Genomic DNA, 17,368 nt, shown 5'->3' with positions numbered 1-17,368 from the left:
AGTCCCAGAATGGCCGGAAAAATGGACGGAGCTAGAGCTGCAGAGACAGCTCCTACAGAGCATAATGCTGGACTTAAGGCTAACTCTTTCAGTGCTGGTCTCCAGCCTCATCCAGCTGGAAAGTGTAACATTAAGAAAAAAGGTGAAGCAGGTCCTGGTCCAACAAAAGGAAAATGTATGAATGATGTGAATGGGACAACCGTTAGTGCTACCGCTGCCCCTGCTCCCGCTTCCGCAGAGGCTTTGGGAGCTCAGGATGCCCCCAATCCCCCGGGAGGTATGACATCGGCTGTACAGGAGGGTGGGGCTTCGGGTAGTAGTCAGGGGGTGGGTCAGGATCCAGTCACCCCTCCAGCGGCGACAACAGCTGGTAGAAGTTATGCCAGTGTCGCCGCTGGAGGGAGGGGGGATGCGTCCTCCTCGTCTTTGGGCTCTGGGGACGGCGTTTAGCAACAGCGCCTCCTGGAGGCCTTGAGGAGGGGGGAGAGCTCGATGAATGTAGGGGGCAGAGTTGTGGATTTGTCTCTCTGGGTGGAGAGACATGGTCTTGGTGCCTTCCGAGAACAAAGGGGGGAGACCGTCTGGTCCCTGCCGACAACCGGGCAGGACATTGGCCGTAGGAATGTGGCCCGTCTTCAGTGGAGAGGCAATGACGCATGCCCATCCAGGAGTAAGGTGGTGGAGCTTCTGCTGAAGATGGGTTTCAGGGCAAATGACATCTATGCCCTGATCCATCCTTATGGCACGTCTGAGTTCGACATCAGCTTTGCTCGCCCGGAGGGCCTGGAGCTCTTCTGGGGGAATTATGAGCTGATGAAGGACGAGCCCGGCTGGCGCGGTTTCGCTGCACAAGTGGTAACCCGCCAGACTGGAGTCAAGAGAGTGACCGTTTTGACTCGTAACGAGTCCCTCTCTTGTTACGATATCATGACTTGGATAAGTCGGTACGGAGAGGTGGTGGATATGCCCAATAAGAACCGGGACGAGCACGGCATCTGGTCCGGAGCCTGGACGTTTATGGTAAAACTTAAGCGTTCAGGGAATTCGGTGGCCCACATACCATCCGCGGCCTTCCTTGGCAGGGATCGTATCTTGGCCTTCTACCAGGGGCAGCCGAAGCTCTGTCACAAGTGCGGCGACCCCACACATTTGAGTGCAGCCTGTAACGTCATCAAGTGCGCTCTGTGTGGCGAGGTAGGTCATCTTGCGGCATCTTGTACAGAGATTAGGTGTCACCTGTGTGGTGACCTCGGTCACCCATTCAGTCGCTGTCCGCGCTCTTTCGCCAATGCGGTCATGGCCCCAGCGGAGGAGAGCCGTGAGGTTGCTTCTGCAGGGGAGGGGACCAGCAGAGGCGAGGGAGCCCAGGAGCCAAGGAAGAACAAACATGCTGGGGCAGCCAAGCTAAGGCGCCAAGAGAAGCGCGGAAGGGGCAGGGAGCTGGTGGAAACCCAGGTGGCAGGTGGGTCAATGCTGGCCCCTGCTCCGGACGCAAATCATGTGGCTGAGGCTCCAGGGGACAGGGAGCTGGATGAAGAGGTCAGGAGGATCCAAAGGGAGGAGGCTGCCACTTATTCAGATTCTTCCCACTATGAAAGTGTGGGTGAGGGCAAGGATGAGTGGCAAAAGAAAAAGCGCAAGCAGGGCTCCAAGAAATTGAAAAAAAGGGAAGGGAAATCTTCCCCTGCAACGGGCCAGGTGCAGGAAGGCAATCCAAACTCTCCTCTTGTTGGGCTCTCCAACAGGTACCAAGCTCTCTCGTCCTCGGAGGAGGCAGAGGTGGCCAGGACAAGCGTGGGGCCTACAGGGGGTCCTGAGCCTTCCTCTTGTGGGGGTTTGGTGACCTCCAGGGGGAGGGCTGGCCCAGAGCCCAGTGGCAAGGAGGACGAGGTTGAGGAGCCCCTTGCCATGGACCTTTCAGTGTCCAAGAAACGTGGCAAGGGGTCATCCTCAGACCCTGATGAGAAGGGGGGTGGGAAGAAGAAAGCCATCTAACTCGATCACCAATGATGGCGGCACCCACTTCGTTGACGCTGGCATCCATTAATGTTGCCAGCATTAAATCTGATATGGCTAGATTTGCGGCCTTTGATTTTCTCGGCCGCGTTGAAGCCGACATTTTGTTTTTGCAAGAGACCAGGCTGCCAAATTTGGCAGCTGTGCATAAGGCAAGGGGGGAATGGAAGTCTGGTCCATCTTACTGGTCTCTTGCGGCCGAGCCATATAGCGGAGTGGCGGTACTTTTTACTGCAGCGGTTGAATGCCGACGGGTTATTGAGTTAGAAATAGGGAGGTGCTTGATCCTGGATGTTCTCATGAAGGGACAAGAGCTTCGGCTAATCAACATCTACGGTCCCCAAACCAAGCGGGACCGCAAGGATCTCTTTATGAGGATCAAGCCGTACCTTTTTACCAGTCGGCAGGTGATCTTTGGGGGTGACTTTAACGCAGTCACGAGGACCCGTGACAGGGGAGGCTCCCTAGGCAAGCTGACTTATGATAGCGTCGCGCTTAATAGCATAGCTAGCGAAGCTCGCCTGGTGGATGTCCACATCCGGCACACCCCAGGCCACGCGGGTTTCACCTATTATAGAGGCGAGTGCAGGTCTAGAATAGACAGGTTTTATTTGAAGGAGGAAGCCATCTCTTCACCAGTATCTGTTGTTGAGGTGGAGTTCTCCGACCACTGTCTGATTTTGTTTTCCCTGAATGTTGCAGAGACCCCCCGGATGGGTAGAGGCTTATGGAGGCTGAATTCATCACTCCTGGAGGAAGCAGAGATAAGACAGTCCTTTGAGGATTTTCTGCAGAGCCAGGTACCATTACTGGATCTTTGTAGCAGTAAGTCAGAGTGGTGGGAGATGTTCAAGATCAGGGCGGCGAGATTCTTCCGCCAGCTCTCTAGCCTCAGGAGCCTGAGTAAGTACCGTCTTTATCAGGGCCTGAGGAGGAAACTCGAGCATCTCGTCTCGACTGGAGGTAGCCTCGAGGAGATCTCCAGAGTGAAGTCTTTGCTCAAAGGGTGCCAGTATAATAGGCACGCATCTTTGGTTTTTGAGAGGGACTTCGGGAAGTACCACTCGCCCGACCCTTACAGAAACTGCAAGATGTCAGTGAATCGTAAAGTTGTCACTGGACTGATCGACGATACGGGATCTCTGAACAGGTCCAGATCAGGGATTCTGGAAGTCATCAGATCCTTCTACTCGCACCTTTTGGGAAAGAGGGATCTAGATCGAGATGTGATGTCGGCTTTCCTGGCTGAAGCTGTTCCTGAGCCAGGGGATGACATCTCCCTTAATGTTTTGACAGAGGAGATCAACATAGAGGAAGTTAAACTGGCGATTGATGGGCTTGCGCTCAAAAAAAATCGCCAGGACCGGATGGCTTAACATCTGAGTACTATAAGACCTTTAAGGACCTCTTGAGTCCCCTCTTGACTGAGGTTTTCAATGAGTGTCTTTCCTCGGACACTCTCCCAAAGTCAATGAGGAGGTCGGCTTTGATCCTTCTGTCAAAGGGTAAAGACTCGAGCCGTATTGAGAACTGGCGTCCCATAGCGCTTCTCAATACGGACAGGAAGGTTCTGGCAAAAGTGCTGTTTAATCGGCTGGTCAAGTTTGCACCCCGGCTCCTCTCGGGCGCCCAGCATTGCTCTGTTCCAGGCCGTAGCACCTTTAGTGCTGTTCTAGGTGTCTGGGAGGCAGTGGAGCAGGGTAGGGCTGGTCACTGGGAGGGGTACTTGCTGTCCTTGGATCAGGCCAAAGCGTTTGATCGGGTTAATCACGAGTACCTCTGGTCTGTTCTTCTGAGATATGGCCTGCCAGTGGGGTTTGTCAATTGGCTCAAGACATTGTATGCGGGGCTGAGACTTTCCCACTAGTGAACGGTTGGGTCGGCCACCCATTTGAGGTTGGGTCTGGCGTCCGTCAGGGTTGTCCTCTGAGCCCCTTGCTGTACGTGTTTGCCATTGATCCTTTCCTTAGGATGATTGATGGTGGGCCTATGGCGGGGGTCGGGATGGATCGGGCGGTGCCGGAAGCCGCCCTCAGGGTGGCAGCGTACGCTGATGACGTCACCGTCTTTGTGTCCTCGAGGGGGGAGGCAGAGTACGTGATGGCAGAGGTGGATCGCTACTCGGAAGCATCCGGGTCCGGCATCAACTGGGATAAGTGCGAAAGTCTCTGGTTAGGAAGGGGAGATCCTACATTTGGTCTCCCGGACACCCTTCCAGTGCCCCAGGACTCGGCTAAAGTTCTCGGCATCAAATTTGGCCGGGGAGATTACCCCATGCAAAATTGGGTGGTCAGGCTCGATGGTGCCACTCAGAAGGTGGCCCAGTGGAAGGGTTGGTCTTTGACCCTTCGGGAAAGGGTTAACCTGATCAAAACATACCTGCTCCCTTTATTCATCTACCTGGGCAGCGTATGCATTTTGCCAGAACCTCTCTGGACCCGGGTCTACAACCTGTTCTTCCTAATGTTGTGGGGGAACAGGTTGAACCTAATTAGGAGAGATGTCACATACCGCACGAGGAGATTAGGGGGGTTATCTATGGTCAACCCCGTGGTGTTTCTCGTAAACACCTTTGTTAAGATCAATATAGGCAACCTCTGGCAAGAGAGGGCTCCTCCGTGGGTATTCTCCTGTTGGGGATGGCTTCGGCCTTTCTTCCAGGAATGGGAGACAGGAGGGCGAGTGAAGGATCTTCGCACGCCGCACGGGCATCTTCCGGCTTACGCTACCGTGGTTCTGAAGATGATACGTCGGTGGGATCTGGGGATGAGGGAGATCACAACTCTTTCGAGAAAACTCCTCGATAAGAGGGTTCTGTTGACCCATTTCCAGAAGCCCCTGGCGCTCAAGGACTGCCCAAGTCGGGACCTGGAGGGAGGGTTACATTTATTGAATTCTGACAGGATCCCCTTGAAGTTTTGGGACTTGACTTGGCGCTGTTTCCACGGGAGACTGTATGTAAGGGGCAACTTGAAGAGCAGGCCACTGGTGGATAGGGGTTGCCCCCGCCAGGAGTGCAGCAACGTACTGGAAAGCATGGAGCATTTCCTGCTTCAGTGTCCCTTTAATACAGAGGTGTACAAACGGGTGGGAGCCTCCATTGGTTGGCCCAGGTTGGCACGCCTCTCGTATGCGGAATGGGTCTATGGGGCATTCGGGGACCTTGGTGGCAGGGACCGGTGCACTTTATTCTTAGTCAGCCTAGTGGTCAGGTTTCACATTTGGAACGCACGGTGTCTAGTTTCGACGGAAGAGAAAATCCTCCCCGTGGATGAGGTGAATAGGAACATCCTTGGTGACCTGGTGAAGGTGCGCTCTCTGGATTATGAGAGGTTGGGCACGACTAAGGCCTCTCTCCTATGGAGAGGGTTTGTATTTCGTTAGGGACAGTCTTCTTATTGTTAGGGTCTTTGTAGGGACAGAATAGGGAGAGGTAGGGACAGTTTTCTCTGAGGGTAAGTTTTAGGGAAGGAGTAGGGACATTATAGGGACAGATTAACTATAGGGATAGTTTTTTTCTATTTGGTCGGTGCCCGGCTTATCCTATCCAGTCCTTGTGGAGGGCTGTGTGTGACACCAGTAGAGTTTTTGTTTTTCGGTCAAAGATAAAGTATGTACGGCTGCAGGTAACTGAACCTTAGGCTTTCGGGTATTAATATGTAGTGTTGGTTTATAGTGGTGTAATATAAGATATGTTATATGTTTTGTTTTGTATATAGGGCTAGGGGTTATAGATAGGTTGGGTGGGGGTTTATTGGGGGGAGGGGGGGGGGGATTTATGCCTCAGCCGTAGCTTGACACGTCCCGGACAATGAACACTGGGCACGGACTGTTGGTGCGGGCGTGGCCCTCAGGCTGCGGCGGGCAGGGTGTGTGTATGCGGTGCAGCTCGGCTCGTCCTGGACATAGACATTGAGCACGGACTTGGGATGCAGGCGTGGCTCCCGTGGCTGCACCGTAGGGGGTTGTTTGGGGTGTGTGGTGGTTTGGTCTGGATATAGGGTTAGTTTAGGATTATGTAAGGTTTTATTCTTTAGGTGGTGGGCATAAAAAAAAAAAAAATATTTAAAAAAAAAACAATTGCAAAAAAAAAAAAAAAAAAGGTATTGGGTTGTTATTATTATTATTGCTATTACTTTTGTTATGGTTGTTTGCATTATTGTTATTATATAATTGCTTCGGTTATTAGTCGTTTTCTTTCTTTCTTTTTTTGGGATTTCAGGCTGGATCCTGTGAGCTAGGGATGTTTTCTCACGTGTGTGTATATTGTTATATGTAGTATGTAGCGTATATGTATTGGTGAGGATGAGGGAGTGTAGTTTTGGAGTGCAGGTTGGTGTAGTGTGCGGTGTGTATTATTTGGACCAGATGGACCTTTTTCTTTTGTCCTGCAGTAAGGCAAAGTACAGATAACACAAGTGATAATTTGTTTTTGTTTTATGTTTATGTCAAGTGAGCGATATTTATGTTCTGTTTATTGTTATGTTTTTCACTTTTATAATAAAAAGATCTACAGGATGTAACGCAGGATCAGTACAGGATAAGTAATGTATGTACACAGGGACTCCACCAGCAGAATAGTGAGTGTAGCTCTGGAGTATAATACAGGATGTAACTCAGGATCAGTACAGGATAAGTAATGTATGTACACAGTGACTCCACCAGCAGAATAGTGAGTGCAGCTCTGGAGTATAATACAGGATGTAACTTAGGATCAGTAAGTAATCTATGTACACAGTGACTCCACCAGGAGAATAGTGAGTGCAGCTCTGGAGTATAATACAGGATGTAACTCAGGATCATACAGGATAAGTAATGTATGTACACAGTGACTACACCAGCAGAATAGTGAGTGCAGCTCTGGAGTATAATACAGGATGTAAGTTTGGATACACAATGCAATGTATATGCACAGTGACTGCTGCTCGTGAAAATTTATTCTGCAGTACATACAAGGTGTAATGTAATTTCTAAAGTACATTTAAAGTGTAATGTAGATCAGCGGTGCACATGGGGTGTATTTAACTGCAGCATAAGAAGCTATTACATAGCAATGATCCGGGGAGATTCTGACCTTTATGTCGAAGATGATGAAGTCCTGCTGATTGGCAGTCTAGAGAGGGGTGCGTTCTGTCTTGTCAGCTGTATGCTCATTCGACGCATCTACCAACAGACTTCAGTAGCCAACAATGTCTGACGGCTATTGAGCTTTTTAAGTTGACTGTAGGGATCCCCCGAAAAAAAATGACACTCAATGCTAAACTGTATTAAAACGTGCACCAAGCATATGCCCTAAATGTGATCAAAGCCTAAGCAGTGCTGGAAGAGACTAAGATGAAGGGAACACCTATAATACTAGGAATACAGAATCAGCCGGACACGATATAGAATGCAGATAAATAAGTTCACGTCTTTCAGGACCCCATTGATCAGGATGCGGGGTCGCACACCTAGAACTCGGCAGCAGCTGCTTAAAGTTTGGGGTTATTTTAAGTTCTTATGCGCGGCAAAAAAAAAGTAAAGAAGGTTAATTGGTCCTTGGAGTTGTATAACTAGTATCCAAGACCCGATTGTCAGAATCTACTAATAGGACGGCAGGAAAGTAACAATATAAAATGTCAGCGCATTGTGAAGGAGAAGAAGAAGAGGTTAACTGATCTGATAGCGTGGGTGCGGGTCCCTCTCAGTGCGGCAATAACTTCCAGAATCATTGTGAAATTACAAGCCGAGGCGACTGTTGTGCAGAACATCGTATTCCTTTCCGTCAAGATAAAATAGTAATTGGCAGCCACGCTCCACCCCTCCTTGAACTCGCTTACCTACAGTCACCACTGCCTAGAGCTGGCACCGAAGGATGGAGGAGAACAGCACTAACACGACGGGAAGGACAAGCAGGACAGAGCAAAACCCAACCATGTCTCCTGGCTGGGACTACTACCCCTAATCATGAACAGCCTGCTAGAGGAGATCTCACCTCTGCCGCAGATCACTTACAAGAGCACAGGGGAGATAGGGCATATAAAAGGATCAGAGCTGGGTGCGGGGTTTAGCAGACTGTTTACACCTGGTCATCAGCCATAAGCCAATGATAAGACGACCGCAGCGTGAAGTCACGTCCGAACACTTGCTTCTTAAAGAGGGAAAGTCGGAACACGCCGGGAAGTTCTAATAACTGGACTCAAGAGGTTGCAGGCCTGGCGCGAAGTGAAGAGTGCCATGATCCAAACCCAGTGCACACCGATGACGGTTGTGCAGCTTGTACCCAGCGAGAGACAGGAGCAGAAGAGTGTGTGAAGCCTCATCCATGTGGTTATGCTCTATCACTAACCTTCCTCACATCTGAGCTCTTTGGTTCCGTCGTCCATGTGATAATCCTGGAGACAGCAAGTCGCGTTTCACTGGAGTTTACAAAGTCTGTGGGGTCCATCTGTCGGGCAAGTGACTCAATGTACTTCAAAATGGCAACTTTCACCTATGGGAGATAAAGGGATTCCGTGAATTACAATATCAATTGGTCCCAGGGTGACATAACCCTATAGAAAATTAGTAATTGACATTTTGGGGCTCTGGAGTCCATCAACATTACAAAAAATAAACCAGATAATCAGTACAGATAAAGCAAGTTCTACCATATAACCATCAGAAAGAGCTGCTGGAGGCTGCTAAATCACTTTCTATGTGAGCACAGGAGCGTCTTCGGAGTCCTATAATCTATGGCTCCAGAGAAACAACATGGATCCATCCATCACCTGGTGTCCAAATGAGCACTACATCATGGCAGAGGTGGAGAGGTACAGGACATGTTGCACCATACGGTAGCACTACTAGACAGCCAATCAGTGCAGAGACTTCAATAATAAAGGGGTTTGACTAGTGAAATGCCCCTGCTGATTGGCTTAATCTTGCAGTCAATCACACGAGTCGCAGATGGGCATCGAGTGTGGCATTCTATGTGGTGTCAAGCTATAATAGCCCAGGAAAGACCACTGTATGCCGAGGCCATTGTCCTATAGGGGCCACTGTAGTAACTTATGGAAGAGAAGTAAAACCTTCCCCTTTACTGTATTTAGAGGAGGAGTTTCTGGAGACGCCTCTTAATTCCTCCTTGTGGCTGAAGTAACGCAGAAGACCCGTGGATCACACCATTTTTATGTCACCGGACTGAAGAGCTGCACATATTACAACAGCCAAGCTGAAGGCACCAACCTTTAAGTTTGGAGTCTGTGTCTGATCCACTATGAATCTCATCAGAATGTTAAACTGCTGATCGAACGGGAAGGAATCCCTGCAAAGAGCAAAGGAATGACATGAGAACAGATCAGAAGACGCAGCAAAGGTGAACGCAGCAAATGGCAACTACTGTAAGCTCAGAGACAGGAGGGGATCTTGTCCGCTCCATACTGGTGATGATCAGGGGAATATTTACACTATCATGTAAATGGAACTTGATGCTCCCTTGTCATCAGTTTCCTTTTATATTGTATTGCCTGCACTTCAATCAGATGATACAACAGATGCCGAGCGCTTCAAATAAACACATTTATATAATCTATATAGGAAGTAAACATCAATGCAATATAGAAATCGCAGCAGCAGAAGGCGGCCACTAGGTGGAGCTCACTGGTGATGGCTCTGTACAGCCAACACTAGGCCTGCATACATCGGTCTGCTCCTCCTGGTGGTGCCCTGTATTGCAGAAATGCATGTATTTAACAAATCTATCGATTAATAACAGAGCTGAAAAGGATTTATTTTATCAAATCTAACTGGAAATTAAAGTATTGGCTGAGATGTCAGGTCATTGTTCTCAGGAGCCTTCACCAGGCATCCTGTGATATCTAGTTTTTATCCTGTTGCCAGGGAGGAAGATTTATAATAAGGCCCAGCAAAAACCCGAATCAGCCATTGTCTAGAGGACTACGTCTATAGTTTGTGTATATTTCTACTCCTCAGGGTTTGATATTGCAGGGGGCTCAAACTATTTATGGAGTTTGTTTTGAGGTCTGATACTAATATAAAGGAAGTGTGAATATACAACCAAAAAATCACTGCATTAGGAACACCTACTCAAATGAGCTGGTACAGTTTTTTGGGCAATCACAGCTTTCAGACATCAGGGAACAGATGCCACAATGTGATGGACATCCTCCATACTCAACATGACCCATGCCTGCTGCATCAGCTCCATCAGTTGGTGCACACTGTGCGGATCAGCAGGGCAGATCTCACAGCCCTTTCCAGCAAATCCCAGACACGTTTAAAGGGGTTATAGTCCGGTGAGTTTGGGGACCAGTTTGGAGAATTCACTGTCGTGTTCCTGCAACCACTCCCTAGTGATCTTAGCTCAATGACACAGAGCGTTGTCGTGTTGGAAGATGGCACTGTGGTCGGGGAAGGCTTCCTGAAGCTAATAGGTCCCTGCAGTGTTCACCATTCAAGGATTGTGATATGATGACCAAAAGTCCTAGGCCATGCCAGCAAAATGCTCCCCAGACCAGGACACCACCACCGACCTGTTGAACCCCAACGGTGCACCCATAGGATATGGCTTCATGCTGTTTACACCAGACGCAGACCCAGCCATCCATATGGTTCAGCAGGAATTAGAACTCATCACTCCAGATGACCTTCTGCCATGTTTCAAAGGTCCATAGATATCTTTCCTGGGTCCATGCAAGGCATTGTTGACGATATCGCGGGATCATCAGGGGCTTCCTGGTTGGTCTTCAACTATTGAACCCCAGTAGATCTGTCATTGATCACCGTCATTTTACATGGTCATTGTGAAAATCTGTCTAACTTCCTGCTGTTGTACTGCTGGGTCAGTTGGGCCACCATGGCACGCTGTTGCCGAGATTCCAGACGTGCCACCCAGCACTCGCCTCTAAAGTAAACCACACGCGGCCTGCCGCTGTGTGATCTTCTGTCAGAGGTCTCTCCATGGTTCAACCAGTCTTGGAACACTCATGATACTGTTTGAGAACCAATAGGTGCGACTGTTAAAGAAATACTGCAACCACACCTCTGGACACAAACAATGTACCTGCGGCCCAAGTCACCACGTTTACCCATGACTGCCAAACGTTCCTTCTGCTGTGCAGAGGTTGGCACATTATGTGAGAGCAGATCGTGATGTGCCCATCATATGATAATGCGTTACTGATTACAAGATGCCGCGTGCCAGCTTTTCCTAATGCAGCGATCTTCAGTGTATTTAGCCTCACCCTTTCATAAGCTGCACCCACTGGTGAGCCCATTCCCAGGTTACTGTAACCTGCTGCTCAGTACCCCACTGTGAGGTCCTCTCTCTATTGGTCCAAATATGCATTTTTTTACTCAAATAAAACAAAAAAATGTCTAATTACTAATCAGTATAAATAGCAAATGTAAATATGAAACAAACGTTAGGATGCGGGCGATATATTTCTGAGCAGCGGCAATCCCTGTTATTGCAGCAACTCTTGAAGTCTATGATAACCGGGCCTCTGTTTTCTACTCATCTCCGCCTGCTCAGAAAGCCATCAGCTCCATTCCCTGGTTTCTATCATCACTGGAAAGGTTGTAAGATTTAGTGAAGCAGACGGCAGCGACAGGCGAGGGGTGACATAATCCTCCATAACCGGCACTAGACAGACGGCGTTCGAACAGCTCATTTACTTTACAGGATCACAATCGCTGCCTTCATCTTTGTTCTAGCGGCAGATCACCGTTGCAGGTGAAATGGTCAGTACAAGATGTTCTCAATAAAAGACTGTGAGCGGCCTGCGCCGACCGTCTGCTGCCCACCTGGTCACGTCCAAGGCCTTCTGCACTTTAGCCTGCACAGAACCCAGCAGGTCGGCGCCCATTTTCTTCAGAAGTTGCGTAAGCAATATGAAAAGCCAGTCCTGGAGGTCATCCTTGTGGATGATGACAAAATCCACCAACGTTTCCAGGAACATGCTGAACACCTGAGACAATGAAATAAGGAGCGTTACAAGGAGCAACACAGAAATGGACGAGAATCTATAGGGAACAAGGGCAGCTCATTAATGTAGAGTCACATGGGTTCAGGTGACTGCGGCTGAATGGGACTACATCATCAAATAGAAAAAGGTGACTCCACAGACAGCCAGGATCAGAAAATACAGATGTGACCGTGTCCGTGATCGCAGGTCAGAGAATGAGGGGAAAAGAACCAATAGGTTACATCTGAGGATCAGCGCCAGGACTCCTAGTGTCCAAATCACAATAAAGTGACTTTTTTACGCCATTATGCTCTTTTAAATATACATTATTAATTTTATATTCTGTCTCTATGGGGCGCGTAGTCTGATGGATTTATATGGCTTGTATGGGGACTGTAATGGCAGCTGCATGAATTAGCTCCCCCTGGTGGTGACTGCAGGCAGACAGAATTTTATCTGTGAACAGTGAAACGGCGCTCTATCCACTATAAAGTTTTAATGGAATTGAACAGGGCAGACCAGGCGGGCGATCACTATAAATACACAATCTGTCCGGTATAACTTCCCAGTGCAAGCTTTTATATAAAATCTGGTTGTCCATTCATAAAAATCATCTATAGGGTTCATTCACACAGCGCCAATTTGCTTCAGATTTTGGTGCAGATCTACTGCAGATTTCATAGGGTGAAACCCGCTGCAGATCTGCACCAAAATAAGCTGTGTAAGCGCCCCCATGGCATATATTCACATGGCGGAATTCACAGCAAAACTTTATGCAGCAAATTCTGCCTCGAAAACCTCATCAAAATCCACAGCTTACTGCTGCTGTTTCTGGCGTGGATTCACACACTGAATTTGCCCGGTCAATGGGCAAAATCCGTATTTGGAATTACAACGCAGAAAATCACGTTTCCGCATCAAGAATTGACATTTTCCGTGGCGATTTCCACCATGCCCTTATTATATCTACAGAATTACACTGCTGCCACAACTAAGTTAGTCTTTAAAAAAAAACAGCTGCATATAGGCGACATTATAACCATGTAAACAACCATCTTCTGTAGCTTCATCAATAATCGCAGGCTAAAAAAACAGTGCTGCGTAAAAGGTGTTCATGTCCAACTACAGACACACGGGAGGAGATAAAACGGATGTGGAGTAACAAAGCAATCAACCACGGTCTTGAAAATTAAAAATACCCAAGAGGTGCAATGTGATTGGTTGCTCCAAATACAGCTGCCCCAAGTCTGCGCGGTGCAGCTCTGTCTGCAGTGGAGATGGATTCGTGGATCATTTATGTTGTCAATCATGGATGGCAGAAACCAAAGCAAAAGCTGGAAGTCTGTAGTATTGGCAGCTAAAAATTAGACGAGACTTAACTGCTACACAGTGAACAGTCCTGGGGCATCAGCAAACGGAAGGGCGCCCGATCCAATACCAGCAGGCTGGAGCACATGGTCTCCTTAGGCCCCCTGCACACGGGCAGAAATTCCGTGGCGGGATTTCCTGCAGAATTTCCGCCAGTGCCCGCCTGCATAGGATTGTATTACAAAACGCAATCCTATGCAGACGGCCGCGATTTGTTCGCGTGAAAACACGTGGAAAGCAAATTGCGGCATGTTCTGCGAGACCTGCACAGAAATGCCCCTCCCGATGCGCCGGCTGGGCGGCACATCACAGAGCAACGATAGCAGGTGAGAGCTGCACTGGTCCCTGCAGGGATGCGGGTCAGATCCCGCTGCGAGAATTCTTTCATGGGATCTGACCCGGTCGTCTGCAGGCGGCCTTACTCTAGGACTGATTTACTCCACATAACCCAAGCACACCAGATTATTCTCGTCCCCCCCAACATCCTCCTCTCTTAATTCCAGTAACACCCTAAAAATGCTGCATGTTTATAATTATTGGAACATTATTGCGGATTTGTAACGGGAGGCGAGGATTAGCCAAACTCCAGGAAAACCCCTGCTGGCAAATCTGAAAAGAAAAAACACAAGTGTGGAGAACGATGGAGAATAAAGAGACAAAAAGACGACACTTACTCTCTGGGGTGAGATCCACAGCACGGCAGAGCATGCAATAAAACAGACCACACGTTAGTACACATCATGGATACAAGGACGACCCCTCCCCACCCCCCATCCCATTCTACGACTGGCAGACCTGGATGCTACATTATGTCGTTCCCTAGTCTTTCACTATTCCCCTTATTTCATGAGAATATCTCATGAGAGATATTATTTATCATGAGAAATAATCAGTGTGATTTATATCAGTGAGTGCAACTGCTACACAGCCCTCCGAGCGTGCGGAGCGCCAAGGCGGCACTTCTGGGTTATGCAGTCACATGATCCTCTCAGCCAGTCAGCAGCTCTAAGAAAAAAAAAAGACGTGACGGAAAAACTTCATAAATCCCGTGAAAAAGGAGTCATGGATGGCGTCACATGATTTTTACAGTTGTCACGTGACTCCATAGAAACCCTCCTTCCCCAATTTGACACTTTGAGGGCTGTTTGTGGCTGTAGAGACACTCGCCAATATCACACGGAAGGTACCATATTTTTAGTGACCGTTTCTCTGTCCATTTGACTCGGATGAGCAATACATCACACTGGAGATTAATAACCTGCACTCCGCACGTGCGCTAAAACAGCCGAACGCCATTACATGCAAAGCCAGCAAGAAACGCTTCAACGTGAAAACCCAAAAGCAAGTGTTTAATTTTAAGAAGTAGAACTGGACACGCTGGTGGAGCAGCCGCATTGTGCGATCCACTATGTTTATTGTCAGAGGCCTGAGCGCAGTCGGCAGGACCAGCACTGGGAATTTAACTATGTAAAACCAATGGCTAAATTCTGATAAGTTTCTCGTTACGCAATTTCCTAATATGGCGCTGAAGCTTGAGTTAAGGGGTGTACAGCAAATAGCCCAAAGCCGCCATCCCATGCGAGGCCTACCATGCTTTCCCAATAGGCCATGCCACATCTTAGTGACACTACAGATCTAATAACCATATAGAAGACATGCAGTTAGTTTCCACATAGTCCAGGACACAAGCAGCAGGATTAGCAGCTTAATGTAGAGATAACAGCACCATACTGTACTCCACCTCCGCCCCGGGAGACCGGATACAACTTCTCCATGTTGTAGCTAATTCAGCAGTAATAAAGAGCTGCTTGCCGGGTGTCACTGGAATCTGCCCATACAACGGCACTACAGGAACCACGCAGCAAGCAGTGCAGCCAGAGAAGGAGGCAATATACCACACAGAGGACTATACAGCATGAATCTGCTGCCTTGCCTGTCTACGTTCTATGGCAACAACTCTGAAAAAATCTACAACTTTCCCTCCGTGTGTATGAGGGGCACATACCTTACTGTGGGGGTCCGCAAACATCCGAGTGAAGATTTCACAAAGCCTCTTCAGCTCCACACGACTGCAAAACAAGAAAATCCAAGATCAGCTCCAGATCTAAGAAATCAGACGTATGCAGGCAATACCACAATGTGTGCGTTCTTCCTCAGATGACCCGATGCAAAGCTGAACCTGCAATCATTCTACAATTCATCTAAATACCAGTATGGACACGGGTGTCACTTACCTAAGGGTCCGCTGACTTTTCAGCAGGTTCTGCAGGCCAATCAGCCCCTCCTTCCTCTCTGACCAGTTAGAGCTGGCGCAGTGGTTAAGGACCTCGGCCACATCTTCGGTTTGGCGCAGGTAGTGGGGGATGCCACCGTTTCTTGAGCCGTAAGACCTTTCTGAGCAAGCGCTAGAGGCGTCGCTGTTTGCATCGTCGTCAGAATACATCCCGTACGGCTCGTAGCGTCTCCTCACCGGCTTTTTCTGCAAGTAAAACATCACCTTAACCATGGGCTCTTTGCATGTAGTAATTACTGCAGCATAAAACCATCCGCACTAGAGTTTAGACTTAATGACAACGGAGGACATTCGGATCGATCCCCAGCATAGCAGCCATGGTCTTCTATTAGTCCTACGAACAGGAACAAGCCCAGTGATCACCTCCTGCAGTGACTTCTGATTCAGGACCCCAACTGTGTGTAAATAAGAGCCCTAATCCCCCTTCCATGTCGCCATCCTAATCATCGATCCAATACTCGCATAGCTTCCAGGTAAATACTGATCATACATTAACCCCTTAATGACCGCCAGTATCGGCGGTCTATGTATGAAGAGAGATCGCACAGCGATCTCTCTTCATATATTCCGGGTGCCGGCTTTTTGTTACAGCCGACACCAGCCCCGATAAGCTGTGCCGCTCATCAGGGCCGTTGACCTTTTAAATGACCTGAACAATGAGATCGCAGGGAGCCGTGCGGGTGTCATGGCGAGCCGGGAGCCTTCTGAAAGACCCCAGGGCTGCTGTGGCAGAATGGCTATTAAGCCATCCCCATGGGGTGGCTTGATAAACTGCCTGTTAGATTGCAGTATGATGTAATGCTATGGCATTACATCATACTGCAGGAGCGAACAAGGCATTGCAAGTTGTCGTCCCGTGTGGGAACTTAAAGAAAAAAGGAGAAATAGGAATGTTTTACGAATAATAAAAAAAAAAAAAAAAAACAAACAAAAAAAACCCACCCTTTTGCCATATTTGTAATGGAAGAATCTAAATAATAAAACAAAAATACATATTTAGTATCCCTGCATTCGTAAAAGTCCAATCTATCAAAGTAACGCATTATTTACCCCACACGGTGAATGTCCTTAGAAAAAAAAAAATCAAGACCGCCAGAAATACGCTTTTTTTTGGTCACCCTGTCTCCAAGAAAAAATACAATAGAAAGTGATCAAAAAGTGGTGTATGTATTCCAAAATGGTACCAACGCAAACTACACGATGTCCCGCAAAAAAGGAGCCCTCACACAACTATGTAGACGGAAAAATTAAAAAAGCTATTCCACATAGAAGATGGTGGCAGAAAATTTAAAAAACATTAAGATATCTTTGAAAAAAAAAAAATAGAAGTACAGCAAAAAAAAAAAAAAAAGGTTCGTATCATAGCAATTGTACTGATCCATAGAATAAAATTATCAGTTCTCCCCATTTCTCTCCACTTAGAATTTTTTAACCGTTTTTCAGTACATTATATGGTACATTAAATTGTACCACTGAAAAATACAACTAATCCCGCAAAAATCAAGCCCTCATACAGCGACGTCGATGGATAAATGAAGGAGTTACGATTTTTTAAAAAGGGGGGAGGAAAAAACGAAAATGGAAAAACAAAAAATAGCTCCGTCACTAAGGGGTTAACATGAAAGGACCCGAACACATACTGTAAAGATCCCAGCATCACTATCCTTGAATGGACATCTCAGATTAGAAGGAAAAAAAGCCATTTTTTTAAGCAAATTGGAGACAATTTCTTAAAACCGCTGAT

General features: G+C 47.9%; 1 protein-coding gene across 1 annotated transcript in view; it reads right to left on the bottom strand.

Annotated features, from left to right (window-relative positions):
• CLASP1 (cytoplasmic linker associated protein 1) overlaps positions 1–17,368 on the bottom strand; it is a 151,870-nt gene that overhangs the window by 31,075 nt on the left and 103,427 nt on the right. Inside the window, exons 27-31 of the mRNA XM_066575337.1 lie at positions 15,566–15,810; positions 15,337–15,400; positions 11,803–11,966; positions 9,223–9,301; positions 8,345–8,488 (exon numbers count right to left, since the gene is read on the bottom strand). Of these exons, the coding sequence (XP_066431434.1) occupies positions 8,345–8,488; positions 9,223–9,301; positions 11,803–11,966; positions 15,337–15,400; positions 15,566–15,810 (696 nt within the window). The remainder of the gene's footprint in view (positions 1–8,344; positions 8,489–9,222; positions 9,302–11,802; positions 11,967–15,336; positions 15,401–15,565; positions 15,811–17,368) is intronic.

Source organism: Eleutherodactylus coqui, chromosome 8, assembly GCF_035609145.1.
Source record: "Eleutherodactylus coqui strain aEleCoq1 chromosome 8, aEleCoq1.hap1, whole genome shotgun sequence".
Taxonomy (NCBI): domain Eukaryota; kingdom Metazoa; phylum Chordata; class Amphibia; order Anura; family Eleutherodactylidae; genus Eleutherodactylus; species Eleutherodactylus coqui.
This window is presented reverse-complemented; position numbering and strand designations above follow the sequence as displayed.